At 38.0% G+C, this 17,819-nt stretch overlaps 1 protein-coding gene across 1 annotated transcript in view; it reads left to right on the forward strand.

The window, feature by feature from the left end:
• The first annotated feature begins 72 nt into the window (after positions 1 to 72).
• LOC128858944 (homeobox protein B-H2) overlaps positions 73 to 17,819 on the forward strand; it is a 31,557-nt gene continuing 13,810 nt past the window's right edge. The window contains exon 1 of the mRNA XM_054095556.1: positions 73 to 4,779. Coding sequence (XP_053951531.1) covers positions 4,701 to 4,779 — 79 coding nt within the window. The 5' untranslated portion in view covers positions 73 to 4,700. The remainder of the gene's footprint in view (positions 4,780 to 17,819) is intronic.

Consider the following 17,819-nt stretch of genomic DNA (forward strand, 5'->3'; position numbering starts at 1 on the left):
TGTCGAGGTAATGTAATCCCTTAAGACTTAAGGACTAATGCAAATTATTGAAGAGTTTAAGTGGATGCATACAGAAAAAAAAATTAGAAAAAATTGACAGCCAAAAGACGAACTGGCATTGAAATACTTCGCTGTCTACCTTTCTTCTCCACGCATCCGGACGTTTTTAAAAGCTCTTCTGCACCAGATAGTGAGGATTTTTAAGCATCAGGTGTTAACTGGCGCAATTTTCTAAGTTCGAACTCCGGAAATTCAGTCTTTCGAAAAACTGGAGCTAAATTGTTGCACTCGCCCCGTTCTTGATTTAGATCACAAAGACCACATCCTAATGATTGACACGTCTGTTTTTATATATACTCGTACTAGCACTGAGTTGGAAACAGCTTGCCCGGGTTAGTAAGGCCTGGTAAGCGATTAGGTCTAACAAACAGTACATAGACAAGCTCAAGGACGATAACAGAGACTATAACGATTTATTTCCCTAATTTACATCCTTTTTATTGGGTATTTGACGAGCTCCTACTCCTATTTGTGGTCTGCGTCTTGATGTTTTCTACAAATGGAAGGACCTACAGTTTTAAGCCGTCAACGAATGGCAGATGTTTTTTTATGAAGAGATTTTTCATGCAGAGGAGCGACCACTGTTCGAAAAACGTTTTTCTATTGTATTATTTGATGTTTCATGCACGGATATCAAATCTTCTCATTGGATAATTTGTTTGCTCCTATGAAGTTCTTTGTAAGTTTTTGGTTTTTTTTTAGAAGAACGATTTCTCTATAGATAAACCGACTTACGAACGGGAATTGCTCACCTGTTGCTTAGGAAATGTGGGAGAGACCCTGCCAACGGAACTCACCAAGAACTCTTATTCAAGTGGGTGTTTAGCTGCCAGAGGAGTGACCTCTATGAAAGTGGATGGTAGTAAGTAATTTTGTCTCCTCGCAGCGACTTTTGCAAACGAAACAACCCTCTTATGGTGAGCTGAAATTGGTCAGGTGGTTTTGCTGCTATTCAAAAACAATATGCACAGGCAAATAGGGGTCAAAAACTTTTCGCAGTCGAAATAATTCTCTAATGATAAGCTGAATTTGTTTAGAGCAGGAGAGCACCAGCCGAGAAGAATGTCTTGCGTGACTCGGTTTTGTCGTCGGAGCAGAGTTAACAAATTGACCAAACTAAAATTACTTGACTCTAGAGATTTAAATCCCATAAACGCTTTCAAGATATCCTTCAGTCGAATACTAACTGACAGAGAGAAATTGATGTGTCTGCCTGAAACCATCACTTATAGGTACCCCAACAGCTTCAATATGAGGCAGAGACTCTCACTATAACTCGCTGGCAGTAACGAAATGAGGTGGAGAAAATTCTTCCACCTGTCTGATTTTACGAGGTTTTTCCTAGAATAAGTATTTTCTGCCGCCTCTAAGGGGTTATACGCAGTTATGAAGCAAATAAAAGACGAGTTGTCAAGGAAACTTCAGAATATTTTAATTTGAAAATTTTTGGCGGTTATAAAAGCATCCTTCAAGAACGTAACAAAATTTTTTATTTATGAAAATGTTGATTATAGAGCGCGCTGCTGGCGATTTCTGGAACCTCCTTTAAAAAAAGACGATTTACGGTGTACATCGTAACTCAGGATTGGATTATCTGAAATCAAAAAACCAAACAAATTTTGTTAATATATTAGATTATCTAGTAATTAATCGTTCGGCTAATCCAAATAGTGAATTTTCACAAAATGGCAGCTTTTAAAAGAAATGATTTCGATTTTTACGTTAAAATTTGGCCGTAAATTGATTATAAAATGGAAAATAAGTATCAGATTTACAAAAGGAACAATTAATTACTAGAAAATGTATCTTTAAAGATTGAGTTAAAACGGTTGACCGATCAAACAAGCCGTTTTCGAGATATCGTGTACACCGACTTGAAAAATGCCGTTTTGAAAAAAAACACGTTTAAAGTTTCAATACCTACCTTAAGGGGTAACACCACTGTAGAAATTTCAAAAAAAATTTTTTTTTTTTATAAGCTTAAAAAATTCTTTGAACCTTTTAAAATACAGAACAAAAAGTTTTATACGTTACCGAAGTTTATTTCATAAATATTTTAAGCTTTTAACCAAGCGTTAGTGACTGCTACCTAACGACTTCTCCAATCTTCCAAACTTTAAACGCGTTTTTCTCAAAACACGTTTTCTGAAATTGGCACGCAGCATAACTCAAACAATTTTAAATATTTTTAATCAGGTTTTCCACTACGTCTGTATAATAACCTTCTTAAGAGAAGAGCGTAGGGGATTTTCGATAGATTTATTTAAACGACTGATAAAATTATTTAAGTGCCGTTTTTTTAGACCAAAATTGAGTTTTTTCCTTCAAATGCTTGCTAATTCCACAAAAATAAATATTTTTTAAATCCCCTACGTGTTTCTCTAGCTATTTTTATCTAGATTAAGAAAAAAAATGTTTCTTTGTTCCAGATTAAAATTTGCACCCTCTGTGCTGCGTGCCGCGGAGCTCCTTCAAGAGAAACCACATTACATAAATGTCTCCAATGCCGCCATTTTGTAAAATTTTTCGATCAAACTTTGTAGTTTTGTATTTTAGTATATAAGTAATAACTTCCCAAATCAGAGTGATTGTTTTCCCTTTCCTTCTATACAAAAAAATTCTTTAAAAATCGTGTTTATTTTACGCGTGTACAGTGGTGTTACCCCTTAAAACGTGCCGAGGCATCTCTACATATTTAGGTATAACTCCGAAAGTATTGCTTAGATCTACTTCAAATTTCGTGCGTATACTTTTGAATATATGTACATTACAAAAATCCAATAAAAAAAATCGATTTTTTTGAAAGTCATAACTGCGTATAACCCCTTAAAGCTTGGGCTGCCAGGACACTTTCAAGGCGTGCGCGTCGCCATGTTTACAAGTAGTCGATATCTGACGTATTGCGCCACCCAATTGAAGGTAGTTAGCGTAACAGAACTATTTTCAGAACTATTCGATACTGTTTCCCAACAGCTTTCGATAAACTTAGTGTGGGTGCCTGGTTATCGAGAACTTAAAACTTGTGGTTAAGAGCTTTTCCTACTGTAGTAGACTTCTGCAAACGGGAAATTTTTCAGTGCTCCTTCCATGGAGAAAGCATTTCCCACTCAGCTGAAAGAAATCATCTTCCTTTCCTGGGCGAGGTTTTTAACTTAGTCAAAATGGCTCTGCCACTTATAGAGGCAGCCAAGAAGAATGTTCAGAAGTTAAAAAATTCGTTTGCCTGTTTACGCTTGAAGAAGAAAGCTTCCTTTTGCCTGACCTCTAAAGTATTTCACCAAAAAAGTTAAAAATGAAAAACTTTTCAAGTGTTACACTCAGCACAAAATTGCTGCCTAATTAAGTAGCACGCGTTAGCCTTTCGAAGCCACAAAAAAGATACCGGAAATGCATGTTGGCAAAGCAAATCTTGATGTGATTTGCCTAAAATGCCAACAAATTATGCTAAACGCGCTCACACCACAGCAGCGGCAAAGTGAACAAGGAGCTTGAATTCAGAAAAAAATAGAAATATTTACAAAATCTGCAGGGGGTTGCTAAACGTGCGACCAATCAGTGAAAAGCAAATTTAATGTCTTCTAAAGGACGAGCGCAAATGATGGGTGGGTGAGTGGGTGGAGAGCGTAAGAAGCGTTTAAAGTAGCGGGAGCGAGAGCGAGAGTAAGAATGTGGCCGAGTAGAAGAGCTAAGCAAGCAATGAAGATGCAAAAGTGCGAGTGAGTAAGCGTAGAAAGTGTGCGAAAGTGGTATTTTTTCAAAAACAAAATGGCCAATATATGGCTAAAGTAGGTGGTGGAGAGCGTAAGCTAAAATGTGAATGGGGAAGAGCACGCGCATAAACATGCGATTGAGATGAGCACAGATGGCAGTTGTCAATTTAGCGCCGGTGGCAGGATGACAGCAAACAACATTTAGTGTAGCAAAGAGAGAGCGGTTCTGACAAATATGATAGTATGTCTGTATGCATGTGTGGCATGTGCATGCATTAAATAACGGTTAGATATGATAATACAGTGTACGAAGAGAGCGTATTGCAATTTTTTACTCATTTTTGGCCAACATTTTTTTTTTGTTTTTGTTTACACTCTCCTAACTGCCAACAATTTGCGTTAATTCATTTTGTCAGTCGAGCTGTTCTCATATTTTAGCTGCTGTTATCCTGCAAGTGTAACACTAGTGTTTTAACCGTTAAACGGATTAAACGACACATTCAGTTGTTCATTTGACTTCGTTTGTGGCGGTTATGCGTAAAAAGCAGGAAATTGGACTTTGAAGAAAACTCTTAATAATATAGAATATAAATAAGAATCGTAAGCGTTAAAAATAATTGAATTTCGAATTTAGTTTACATTAAAAAAAAGAAATTAAATTGAACTTTAATAAAAGAAGTTATAACTCGAAAGCATTTCACTAAAAGTGGGAAGATTACATTTAAGTGAAATACAAATTAAAAGTGAAGCAATAAAAAAATATTTAAAACAATCTTTGTGAAAGTATTCAAATTCAGAACACGTAAATAGCAAATGCTTACTATTAAATTGGAAAAATAAAAATACTAAAGGCATACAGAAAGAAGTGATAATTTTTTTTAACTAAATTTTTGAGAAAGAACGCAATTTAAGACTTACATACACTTCAAAATGCATCACCAGAGCGCCAAATCGTTTTTAATACGCGATCTGCTGGGAGATTTAATAAATCGACCGCCGCCGGACACCGGTAAGAAAAGTGTTAAAATTATTCAATTTTGCAGAAAACTAATTTTTGAGTGCTAAAAATGTGATTTTCCTAGTTTTCTGTTTGTTTTTGGAAATTTTTTGGAAAAAAAATTTCTGTTAAAAAAAAATGTTAGGCTGAATACTATGTTACTCTAACAGATTGAAAAAAATCATTGACAAATGCGTAACATAAAAATTTTGTATGCACTTGTAGATGTAAATAATTTTCCATTGTTTTTGTTTTGAAGACAGGATAATTAATTCTTCAAGCAATTAAAAAATATGTATTATGTTTCATACACTTTCCTTTTCCTAATGCAAAGTAAATCACCGCGCTAATCGTTAATAACAAACTGAAAACGTAGTCTACTTTTAGGCAAATAGTAAAACTCATTTAGTATTTCTTACCGAAAGACGTTTATTTCAACATTTTATTTTTTAAATTTTTTTTTAATTTTTAATTTCTTAATTTTTTAATTTATTTTTTTTAAAACTTACATGATAATAAATTATTAGGTTAACTGAAGCAAATGCAGCGCTAGCAACAGAGGCTTTTGCCTGTTCAACAATTTTATATATTAGCAGCACTGCTAAATTTCCAAAATCCAATAACACATGAAGTCATTCATCTATACAAACTGCGTACCCCACCTTTCTCCATTCTCCAATCATACTCTCACCTAAGTAGATAGTTTCAAGAGTCGGTAATAATATACGACTTCGTTCTACTGTTGGTGTGGAGTTTACAGTGTGGTCAGACTAAGCATGCGATTACTTGATTTTAGTATTATTAAATTCTACAAAAGCTTTTGGAAAAGCCGGAATCCCAGTCGCAAACTAACTGAGAAACGGTGTGGAGTTTACAGATTGGCCTGAATAAATATGCGGCTACTTTCTTTAATGATTATGTCGTATATATGCGTCAATTTCAAAAGTTCATTTTTTAGTTAATGTCGTATACCTATGTGCGTCATGTCGAAAAAGGAAATTGCATTGGCTATAAAATTTAAAGTTAAGCAAAAAACGAAAATTTCCCTGTTATTTTGACATTATAAAGTAAGCATGAACACTGAATTTCCTGATAAGCGTTATCATAATCGTTCAGCCAACGCGCACGGTGAATTCAATATTTGGCTGAAAACCGGTTTTGCATCTACAGACTTCGCTTGAAATTAATTCAGCACAGTAAATCGAGCTGTCTAAGAAAAACTAATCGCTTAACAGGTTAAATCCCACAAAAGCTTTTGACATAACCCGAAGTAACCTAGTCGTAAACTGACTGAGACAGTAAATTTGATATGATAGCCTGGAACTATGATTTATAGTTAGACCGACGGCTTCGAGATGGATCGTAGAGTTGAGGCAGAGACTTTCTGTGACCCTCTAGTAGCACGAAAATGCTTCCATTTTTTTTATTTATATTTATGATATTTTTTTCCTTCAAGAAGTATTTTCTGACGCCTTTTAGAGCGTGTATTCCCCTGATTGTTGTTAAAGGGGAATTGCCCGAATTATTTCTCGGCTCAATCTTTTCATGTGTTATTTCGAAAACTCTTTGGTCCAAGTACAATGGAAGGAAGCTAAAGAAAGTCCTGGGGACTGCACGCCACTCAATTTTCAAACCCCTGGCTGTGTTTACCGGACATTAGACGATCGGCACACACGCGGAAAAGCTAGGTTTACCATTTAACCCTCCATTGCAGAAGCTGTGGAGACCTTTCAGAGAAGGAGACCGTTGATCACTAAATGTCCGAGCTTGGCAGCTAGACGATTGAGGTCACTAGGTGCTTCTTTCTTCGACAGCCTGAGGCAGTGCTCCAACCTAAATCCCCTCAATCTTCTCCATTACATCAGCAGCTTTGGCTGGCTGTAGATATCTCCCTGCTGGAGGTCTTATGATGACATCAAAATGGCTCTTTTGTGCTACTTGGAGAGTACCCGAGTGGTACTTCAACCATTTCCCCTACCTACCTATTGCTGTATTTTCTGCCGCCCCTGTCATTTCATTCTTTAAAAATTGGTGGTATATATTTTGAGCTTTTACCACAACGGCGCATGCCCGCATCGCTATTTTTACAGATCGTCGACCTCTGATGCATCTCACAACCAAATTCAGGCTAGTTAAGCAAGACAGAACTCTATTCAATGGCGTCTCCAATCAGCTGTCGATAAATAAAGCGCTCGGTAGTTTTGATCCTCGGTTATTGAAGCATCGCCAGAAACGCGGTCGTCGATGAATTAGGCAGAGCGAATTCCTTGATGATTCCTCCAAACAAGGCTTGGTTTTCAAGTGAAAATCACCTTCTGTGTAAATGTTTGATGAAGAATCGGAGGACCACTTTCTCGGCATTCGAGTGCAATTACGCACCGATTTTGTCCAATCACCGACTGCATAATTGCACCAAATTTTATAAACTGCGTTAATTAGTTGAAGCCAACTGAAGACTGTGGTATCAAAAGGCCTCTTAGTTAGTTGCCACTTACCTTTTCACCGCCATCTTAATCTAATCTCACCTGGATTTATCTTAATCAAATTATTTATAACCTGCACGACTCACTAGGTGGCGTACCTCTGTTGGTAATTGATTTCCCCCACTGCATCATTTTTGGGTTTGGTGTGACCTGTCTACTATCAATTGTGCCTTCAAATATAGGTAGCAAAGCGTACACTTTGTGGTAATTTCCTATGAAGGGACAACATGGACTCTGGCTTACTCATTTGAAGAGATATTCGAGATACTTTCGAGCTGTCTTGTTATGAGTTTGCTGTGATTGAGGCGGCATTGATCCTGTGTTTTTTGTGCTCAGATGGTCATCTGAATAAAAGTTACCTACTAATTTCCATCCTTACAACTTTAGCCTCATTGTAGAGAATATTTAGTCGAAGTTTCATTAGAGTTAGGAACAATTTGCCTAGTTGTGACCAAGTAAGTTTGACTACGATTTGATTACTGATGGTATGCAAGTTCATTTCTCTTCAAATCGTTCCTACAGGAGGAACGTTTTTCGTGGCAATGTGTTCATTTTCAGCATTGCTTGAAGGATCGACGGCAATAATTCTGCCCAAAAAGCTGATTATAGAGTCGACTCCTCGTCAGAGTTACACTAAATAATTCATAATTTGAATGTAAAATATGTCAGAGCAATGGATTTCTCCCGGTGAATCTGCTCCAAAGAAGGCAAAGACAGTCCCAACGGCAGGAAAGTTCTTGGCGACGAACGGCCCCATCCTCATGGATTTTTTAGAAAACGGACGAACGATCCCTGGATAATACTAAAGTGAGTTATTGGACCGCTTTCACAAAAAATTAAAAGAGACAAGGCCGTTTTGGCGAACGAGAAGGCACAGTTTCAGCACGATAACGCAGCAGCACTTTCATCCGGAGTTCTCGCCGCCAAATTGCATGAATTGCGTTTTGAATTGCTGCCGCACTCCCCGATTTCACTCGATCTGGACCCCTGTGACTTTTTCTTGTTTCCTAACGTAAAGCGGGGAAAAAACTTAGTTCAAACGAGAAAGTCATCGCCGAGACAGAGATATATTTTGGAGAGTTTGACAAATCCTATATTTTGAAAAGGCTAAAAAAATGGCCGGAGAATTGGGAGAAGTGTATCTTTCTGAATGGTGACTATGTTGAAAAACAAAATTTGGAAAAATTGTGTCTTCATTTCTAACACGGGTACTTATTGAACCCCATCTCGTATATATTCCCATGGTTTCTAAGTGGAACATAGGACTTCTCGGTTTCAGTAATCCATAAGCTTATCATAAGTTGGAAATTGAACTTCTGCATCCGAGCCTGGGTCCTTGGATACCGGGTTTGCCAGCAGGCTGACAACGTGGGAATTTCTTGCTTGCTAATGGAGAGGTCGACAGAGCCTCGTTAGCAAAAACAGGGTGTACCACGACCAGAACAAAAAGTCTAGGATAGTAGGTGAAGGTTGTCGTTTGGAGAGCAGAGGCTGGGTTATTCGCACCACTGTCCCATTAACCCCCCCAGAAATAAAAGCCGGAATGTAGGCACACGTTTGCTCCAGTTTTTATGCGTTCTTCGTAAAAAAGAAATTTTTGTTTTTTTATTATGAATAAATTTTATTTGCAATCTACCAGTTGATTGATTGCGCTCCATTGAGACCAATCAATATATTGTAAAACAGTTGTATTCGCTACAAATCAATTATGTTTCTTCAAATCTGTTTGGGAGATCCAAAATATGAATGTTTTTAAGGCGTTTGACATCCATGCTATTGTGTAGAAGATTTCTTGCTAGTAAGTTTTCATGGTACGACAGTCTGTTTAGGTATCTTCGAGAGGCTTTGGTGATTTCATTTCTAACATAAGGTACATTTAAGTCTTTGTGAATTTCGAAGTTAGTTATATACCAAGGGGCACCAACAATGCTTCGTAAAGTCATAGCCTGGTATCTTTGCAGGATTTCAATGTTTGAGTTACTCGCTGTTCCCCAAAGCTGTATTGCATATGGCCATACTGGCTTTAAGATAGCTTTGTAGAGCAGTACTTTATTTTCGAGACTAAGTTGTGAGCCAGTACATTTTTTTCGTTTTAAACTTGAGTTGTTTCTGTTTCTCTTTAATGTGGATTTTCCAGGTCATTCTTCGGTCCAAATGTACTCCGAGGTATTTGACAGTTTCACTTTCAGGTATGGTAGAGCCAGTCAAAAATACAGGAGGAAATTCCCGGTTCTCAAAGTAAACGTTATCTGAACAGACTTCTGAGTGTTAACCTCCATCTTCCAAATCATTAGCCATTTTTCAACCATATTCAGTTGTTGTTGTAGGTGAAGTGATGCGTCATTTAGATTACAGTTTGTGGCAATAAAAGCTGTATCATCAGCATATGTTGCAGCATCTATGTTACTGTTAATCGGTAGGTCAACGGTAAATATTGTGTATAGAACGGGGCCTAATACGCTCCCTTGAGGGACTTCAGCATTAATTGAGTACAACTCTGAAGATTCATCTTTTTCATGGACATAGAACGTACGACCACTAAGATATGACTTTATAATTAAATAGTAAGGAGCTGGAAGCCAATTTTTTATTTTATAGAGTAACCCTGGGTGCCAAACTTTATCGAATGCTTGCTTGATATCTAAAAATACCGCAGTGCAATACTGTTTATATTCCTAAACCCAAACTGATGTTTAGGTATTATATCGCAGTCCTCTAAAACAGGTAACATTCTTCTTAAAAGTATCCTTTCAAATACCTTAGAGAAGGTCACCAGCAAGCTAATTGGACGATATGAAGACGGACAGTGCTCTGGTTTGTTAGGTTTCTGTATCATGATTACCTCGGCGAATTTCCATTGACTTGGGTAGTGGTTGAATCTAAGCATCGCATTATATATATAGGTAAGAAGTCTAATACATTTTGGAGGCAGGTTCTTTATGGTAAGTCCATCAAATTTGTCAAAACCTGGAGATTTTTTAAGCTTTATTTGCTTAATTTCATTCGCTACTTCCTTAATAGAAGTTTTGCGAATGGGCAAGCTTAACCCTCGAGAACACGCGCCTCGTAAGATAGCACGGACTCTCGCGCATGAGCATTTTGCTCACTTCATGTAAGAATGTAACTTTTTAATGGATTACGATTTTTAAACATTTCATTTTTAACATAGTTATAATACCAAGTCATTTTTTTGCAATTATGTCTTTATTTAAGAAATTCACACTGTAAAATTATATAAATTCATTCAATCAAGACATAACCAAAAATTTTACATTCATACTTTAGTATTTTAACAAAAAAAACTCCTTGTAACAAAATAAATAAATAAAAGACAAAAATCAGTCTTCGATAAGATTGACATTTACGTTGCTTTCGAGGCAAGATGGACACATATACTTAACGTGTTCCGTGCAAAGTAATTTTCCACATAAAGTGCAGCCTTTTTTCGAACGTCTGTTTTTACTCCTGGGGCAAAGCACGCAAAAGCCAGGTTGTAGGTGTTGGCTTTCAGGTTCTTTTGCTGGTACAATGCGATCCATAGTATTTCTTAAATCACGAGGTAAAGTTTTTATGGCCTGCCGATTAGAAATATGTGGCTTTATTAGCTCCAGGGCAATTTCCTTTAGAAACGTCCTCCTCTGGGTTAAATTGCATGTATTTGATTTGTAAATTATTTGTGCGTTTATGCCAGTAATGTCAATAAGCGTGAAAAAGAGGCGCATTGGCCACCTGCAGGTTATCCTGGAAACTGAATATGTGCCTTTCATTTGATCAACAGTGCCTACACCCCCTTTCGTCTGGCTGTAAAAGGTTATTACTTCGGGTTTGTTCTCAGATGTTTCATCATTAGCTTGGCCATCGGCATGAAGTGATGATAGCATAAGTACAACTTTTTTCGTTTTTTTCACTGGAACGTAAGAGACAAGAACGTTATTTTCGGCAAATGCAGTCAGTGTATGTGGTTGCGGCCTGCCTTTTGCTGAAATAAATTGAGGTGGAATTTCCTTTTTATTTTTTCATATTGTACCCACAATGGTCGTTTCTATATTGTTTGTATAGTTCATCTGCTAAAGGTATTGAAGTAAAATAATTATCCATGGTAATGTTTCTGCCACTATTCAAAATTGGGGCAGCAACCTTTTTCACAACCCGAGGTTTTCAACAAAAAAGATAAATCAAGAAATACTTACATTGTTTCTCGCGCAATGAGCAAAATGCCGCTCTTAAAAATCAACCGTGCCTACACGTCCGAACGTGCACTAATCGAAAAAAATGCTCGTCAAAGTACGAAGCACAACTACTAGCGAAGGTACTCACCACAATTAGTGCCAGAATTACATAGAACATAAAAATTTCGCGAAATGAAAAATAACTTGAGCAAAATGGTCATAGCGCGTGTTCTCGAGGGTTAACGACTCCAGAAAGTTATGTACCTGAGTAGTATTTTCGTTATAGGGAATCAAGTTTGGTTGAAAAACTGATTAAAAATGTTGAGCAAATGCTTCAGCTTTTTCTTTATTTTCTCGGCACCGGTGGCCGTTACTATCTTCTATGACAGTGGTTCTTCTAGTGGGCCTCTTTAGATATTTGGTTGCCTTCCACAGGTTGTGCTCAGAATTATTTGCATATTCTTTTTTCTTTGACGAGTCGTCTTATTTCAATTGGAAGAAATAGTTTTTTTACATCGTTTCTGCTTGATTCAGAAGTAAGAAGAAATCCCGCTTCATGAATGGTATTTGTAAATTTATCAACTGCTAAGTCAATCTCATCTTTCGCTTTTAGTGGTATATCCAAACTTATTCGATTCTCAAGCCAGTTTTTAAATGCAACTATATTAGTATTTTTTGAAATAATTTTATAGGGTTTTTGTTTGCTCGGCACAGTTGCCCCGTAAGTTACTATTATTGGAGAGTGATCAGAGCTTAAATCGAAATGAAAAATAAACGACACCTTTAACCTCTTGCCGTGCTTTAGCGAGTCTGAATCGTGATGAAAATTTTCACCCAAACATGAATATGACGAGCCAGGCTCGTTAATAGATCGTCGAGCCAAACGTAAGCATCACGAGCCGAGGTCGTGTACAGATGTCGGATCAAACATAAACATCACGAGTCTGGGTCGTGATTGAATGTTAGTTTCTATCTATATGTCATAATTGATGTTGCATCATCTCGCGCATCAGTCTGATCTGTTTACCACGCGTTGACGCGTAACAGCACCGAGTTTCGTCGAGCTAAATGGCACGGCAAGGGGTTAACGGATACTCCGCAACAAATCATGGCGTACTCGTATGCTGGATGATGAACTGCCTGAACTGCTTAGTGGTTCTTGTTTTATTCTGGCAAAGGGCTTTGTTATTTTGTTTATTAACAACTTTTTCCACGGTACAAATGTTTTTATCCGTAAAAATAATATCTTCATGGCCGTTGCTGGTGCCATCTTGCAGCTTTCCAAACTTATTTGTTTTAAAGCTTTAAGTTGCAGGTAAACATTCAATGCAAAATTCAGAAGCCTAAGAGGTTATGATATCCTTTGAAGTTAGAAGCATTGCCTGGGGTGTACCCGTGCTACTTCCGTTAACCAGTCTAGGAGGCTGAGAATAAGATTTCCATTGAGTTAGAAGCAATTATTTTGTTGTGACTCCCCTGGGCACTTATTATTTTTCACTTAGAACACTTGCCCCAGGTGTCGATATGTAAGGTCTATAGGGATATCACTCAGCTCACAGTTCGCAGCCAATTAGCGACGTATTGTTTGAAAGTAACCGCATACAAAAAGCGCTAATAGGCCAAAAATCTTTTTGACGCAAAAGTCAAAAAATACAAAAACCAACAAAACATGCATAAAACATTACACAACTCACAGAGGCGCAATCACGCTAAATACATACGAGTACATAGAAATGCGAAACGCTCGAGGTAATAATTTAATTTGTCGAATTCAAAATGTTAACGTGTTCATAAGCAATTTGTCACGTACAACCACTTTTCAGTGCTAACAATAAAAACAACAACAACCAGCATGCAGCAAAGACCAAAGCACACACACATTCAGTTGAATCTGTTTTGCAGCAAGGATGCCAAAAAAGAATTCACAGAGTAGCTGTGAATTTGGAGAATGCAAGAGACGGCGGGGAAGCTGGAAAACTAGAGAGCTGTATGCAATTTTGAAATGAATGCAACTTATGCACTCGCAGCGCTATGCGTTCGTGTATGCTGGTGTCTCTGATATTTTGTTGGCAATTAAAATGTAAACTAACCCCACACTCTTTCCCCACTAACCAATTACACAGTTGCGTGTATATGTATGTACAATTATTACCCATATGCGCTGTTATATGTGCATGTGTGCGTAAAAAATGAGAGTGCCTGTGTGTTTGAAAAGTGTCATGATGGTAATTATGAATAAAACTCACATGACTGATATCAGGCCAAGTTGAATGCGCTTCGCTTTTTGCAACGAGTGGCAACATTACCCATTGTTCAGGCAATTAAAAAACTATTTATGAGTTAATTGCAAGTTTAACTGCGAATTATATCCGTTGACGAGTGCTTGCTTTTATTGCGATTACATATAATATTTGCTGTCTAACGAAAATGAATTCGGAGTGACTTCCGTTTGAAGGACTCAATGTTAAAAGTTGTTAAAAAGACAAGTTAATTAAATAAATAAAAAATGCACACATACATATTTGAGGTAAATGACGATTGTGAGGTTTGTTAGGAATAGAAGATATGCATGAATACATATGTATAAGGTTGAATGCTTTGCTAGAAAATAAAAGTGTAGAGTCTAGGCTTAACTTTAAAATTCACAAGCCAAACTGAGTTGAAAAAGTTTTTAAAGTTAAATTCTTCGGAAATGTACATTTCATGACAAAAAGTAAATAAATAAAAGATTTAAAACAATTTAAAACTGAATTTTTAAGAATTTTAATTTGCATAAAAAGGTTTTTATTGCATTGTATTTACACGCAAAAATGATTTTTTTAATTTTTATAAAAAAAGAAACTAAAGAAAGTTTACTATTCAAAATTATTTTCAATAATTACACTGGAAATACTCGTTCAAATACACACGGCGGTCGCGGTAGCCGAATGAGTTGGTACGTAACTACCATCTCGAAGTGCGTAGGTTCGAATATCCGTGCATGAAATACCAAATGATAGCAAAAAAGTTGTTTCTAATAGCGGTTGTGCCTCGGCAGTTAATGGCCAACCTCCGAGTGTATTTCTGCCATGAAAAATCTCCTCGTAAAAAAAAATTATCTGTCGTTCGGAGTCGGCTTAAAACTGTAAGCCCATCCCTGGACGGCCATTTGTAGAACAACAACGCACACCACAAATAGGAGGAATAGCTCGCCCAAACCTCCAAAAAGGAAGTAAGGGCCAATTATATAAATTTATATACTCCTTCAAAGAAATTAGGGCACCTCTTTTAATTTGTTTGTCAGTGGCAAAATTTATGGATATTTTTCTGTTAAAAAATAGGTGTTGGACTAAGGTACATACTAAGGCACATTAAAGCCGACGCCTTTGTTACTTTTGAACCTTTAGATTAAAAAATATAAATTTTTTTAACTCTTATCATCGAGTTTTCTGTGGCCGAGACCCTACTCAAATATGTGAGGTGCGTCTTTGTAGATGCCCTACAACCGAGGGCGGCCGAAAGAGACAAACATTTTTCTATCATTTTGAAAGCCTTCAAGCGATGACGAATACTCTTCATCTTTTTCTTCTTGATTGGCGCGATAACCACTTAAGCTATTTCGGCCAAGTTTAACAAAGCCCTCCAGTCATTTCTTTCTCGTCTTTCTCGTCTCGTGCTAACCGACGTCACTTGGACACACTAAGTGACTTTGGGACTTTGCTATTCAGTTGGCTACAGCAACAATTTACAATAAAGACTCATTCCTGACAAAAACAATGGAACTTGAGAGCTAATATCCGTCTTGTAGATCGGGCCCGGAACCTACTGCCAGTACAGTCCAAATACACTTAGCTAGACCAGACAATATTAATTACTTTTAGACCAATAACTATTGCGTACTGATTAGCAAAAGCATAGTTCCGCCTGCAGAGAGTAGAAAGAGAGCTCCCGCTAAAATAATCCGCCTCATCAGAGCCCATTACGAGAACTCCGAACTAGCAGTGCAACAGCAACATCAGCGACCACCAACGCAGGCTTAAGCCACAATTGTCTCCTCCTCTTCGGCATCGTCCTAGACGACGTTATGAGCCAATTGACCCTGCACAAATGAGGCATTGTACGGAGATTCACCAGACATCTTGAGGACCTGAACTTCGCCGATGACATCTGTTTCCTCTCTCACAAACTCACTGAAATGCCAGCGAAGGCCTACAGACTAGTCACGCTGGCACATCGCCAAGACCAATAAAGCAGGACCTATAATGGTTGACAACTGTCCGATGGAACTTGTCAAAAGCTTCTACTACCTCGGCTGCACTGTAACTACAGGCCGCGGAGCAGATGAAGATGTCAACTGCCGGCTAAACAAAGCAAGGGCGGCTTTCGGGCGAATGTATACAATATGGGCGAGTTTGCAAATCTCCAGGCATACTAAACTGCGAATATTCAACTTATGTGTAAAGTCTGCATTGCTGTACGGAAGTGAAACATGGCTGATCTACAACACCATCATACAGAGACTACAATTTTTCGTCAACAAAGGCGTTCCCGTTATCCGTAGAATATTCTGGCCAAACACCATTAGCAACGATGGAGACCAACGAATGAGGTACCCATCCTATAGCAAATCAAACGCAGAAAGTGCCGATGGATTAGTCACACGCTTAGCATGTCATCTACACCAAGTATTACGGAATTGGAATTTTGAATACTGTCGGTTCTAGAAGTCATATTGTTTGAGAGACCATTAGTGAGTTGACTACATCTTATCAGTTTGGCTTCACAATTTGTTAATCAATCAAGTATTAGATATACAATCCACCAACTAGAACATATCCTTGAACGCAGGATCGGACGCCAAAATCGTCTTGTTGGTTTTAAAGCTATTTTTCGATAGCAAGAAAAGTTACCTACTTTAGGCTCTATGTTAGAATTTCGTATGTTTGGCGCAAAGACCCGCACTGGGTAACTTCACCGCTACACCAGAATTGGTGTTATCTCTCCAAGTTGTTTGATATCAGACGCGTTTTTAGAAGAAGTGATAAGATATCAAAAGAGGTTAGAGGGCCTTGCAGCGAACGCGGAAAAAATTAAGTATCCTCCCGTCATGACAGAAACTAAACAGCTAGCACACATTTTGCTGTTGATAGATGTAAATTAAAAGTATGAAATCCACTTAGATACCAGCGTTGAGGTGAGCGAATGAAGAGTTCAAATGCTGATTTGTAGAGCTTTGCGCAAAGCGAAGGTAGATACCTGAGATGGTGTCGCAATGAGCTGTCAGGCTTTACGAAGATGTATTGGTATGTAATAAGTTCATAGCGTTTTTATATTTTATGTTTTATTTTTATTTTGATTTGTTTGTTGTTTGGCAAAGGATAAGCATTCAATCGATAAAACTTTTTCTGCTGTACAAAACTACGTTAATTGTATTTTCGAGCTATTTAATTTTTTATTACTAGTTTTGAGGGTTAGAAATGTAATACCCAGGAGGCAAAAATCAACATTTTCGACACCTGCTCTTATTTGATTTTCATCGAGGTCTAAGAGTTGCCGAAGCAGCCCGGGACATTTGCGACGTGTATGAAGAAGATGTCATAGGCGAGTTTGCAGTACGAAAATGGTTCGCACAGTTCAAAAATGGCGAATTTGACGTAGGGATAGGCCTTCTGGATTCGATGAAAAACGTCTCAAATCACTTTTGAAGTCGTGAATTGGCAGAAAAATGAACTGCGATCATAAAACGATTTTCAATCACCTTCATTTAATGGGATCAGCGAAAACCTGGCCCGCCATAGAGCAACTCGCGGCCATAAACAGCGGTTTTTGTACCGCATCGTGACGGGAGATGAGAAATGGTGCCTATACATCAGCATATGAAGCAAACAAAGGAGGGGGTGGCTCCAAGAGATACCCCTAAGCCGAGAGTCAAGCCGGATCTTCATCCTAAGGAGATCATGATATGTGTTTGGTGAGACTGTCAGGGCTTGGTGCAAAGGGAAATGCTCGAAAAGAATGCCACGGTCAACAAGGAACTCTATATTGCCCAGATACACCACGTGAATGAGGCTATTCGACTGAAAATACCTGATCGACATGGTCAAACCATACTTCTTTACGACAACGCCAGGTCCCATGTTGCTCAAGGCGTCAAAGCTGCACTCCAAGAGTTCGAATGGGAGGTCCTTCAGCATCTGCCGTATTTTTCGGACCTTACACCGAACGATTACCATCTTTTCCGCTCCCTGTCAAACCATATGAAGGGTGTTACCTTCGATAGCAGAGATGTCCTTAAAAATTGACTCAACAACTTCTTTGACACCGGACCAGGCGATTTTTGGCCGAACGGCATCAATAAATTGGTGGAGAGGTGGGAAGAGGTTGTAAACAGCAACGGCGAATATATACTAACTTATTTATA

Source organism: Anastrepha ludens, chromosome 3, assembly GCF_028408465.1.
Source record: "Anastrepha ludens isolate Willacy chromosome 3, idAnaLude1.1, whole genome shotgun sequence".
NCBI classification, from domain to species: Eukaryota; Metazoa; Arthropoda; class Insecta; order Diptera; family Tephritidae; genus Anastrepha; species Anastrepha ludens.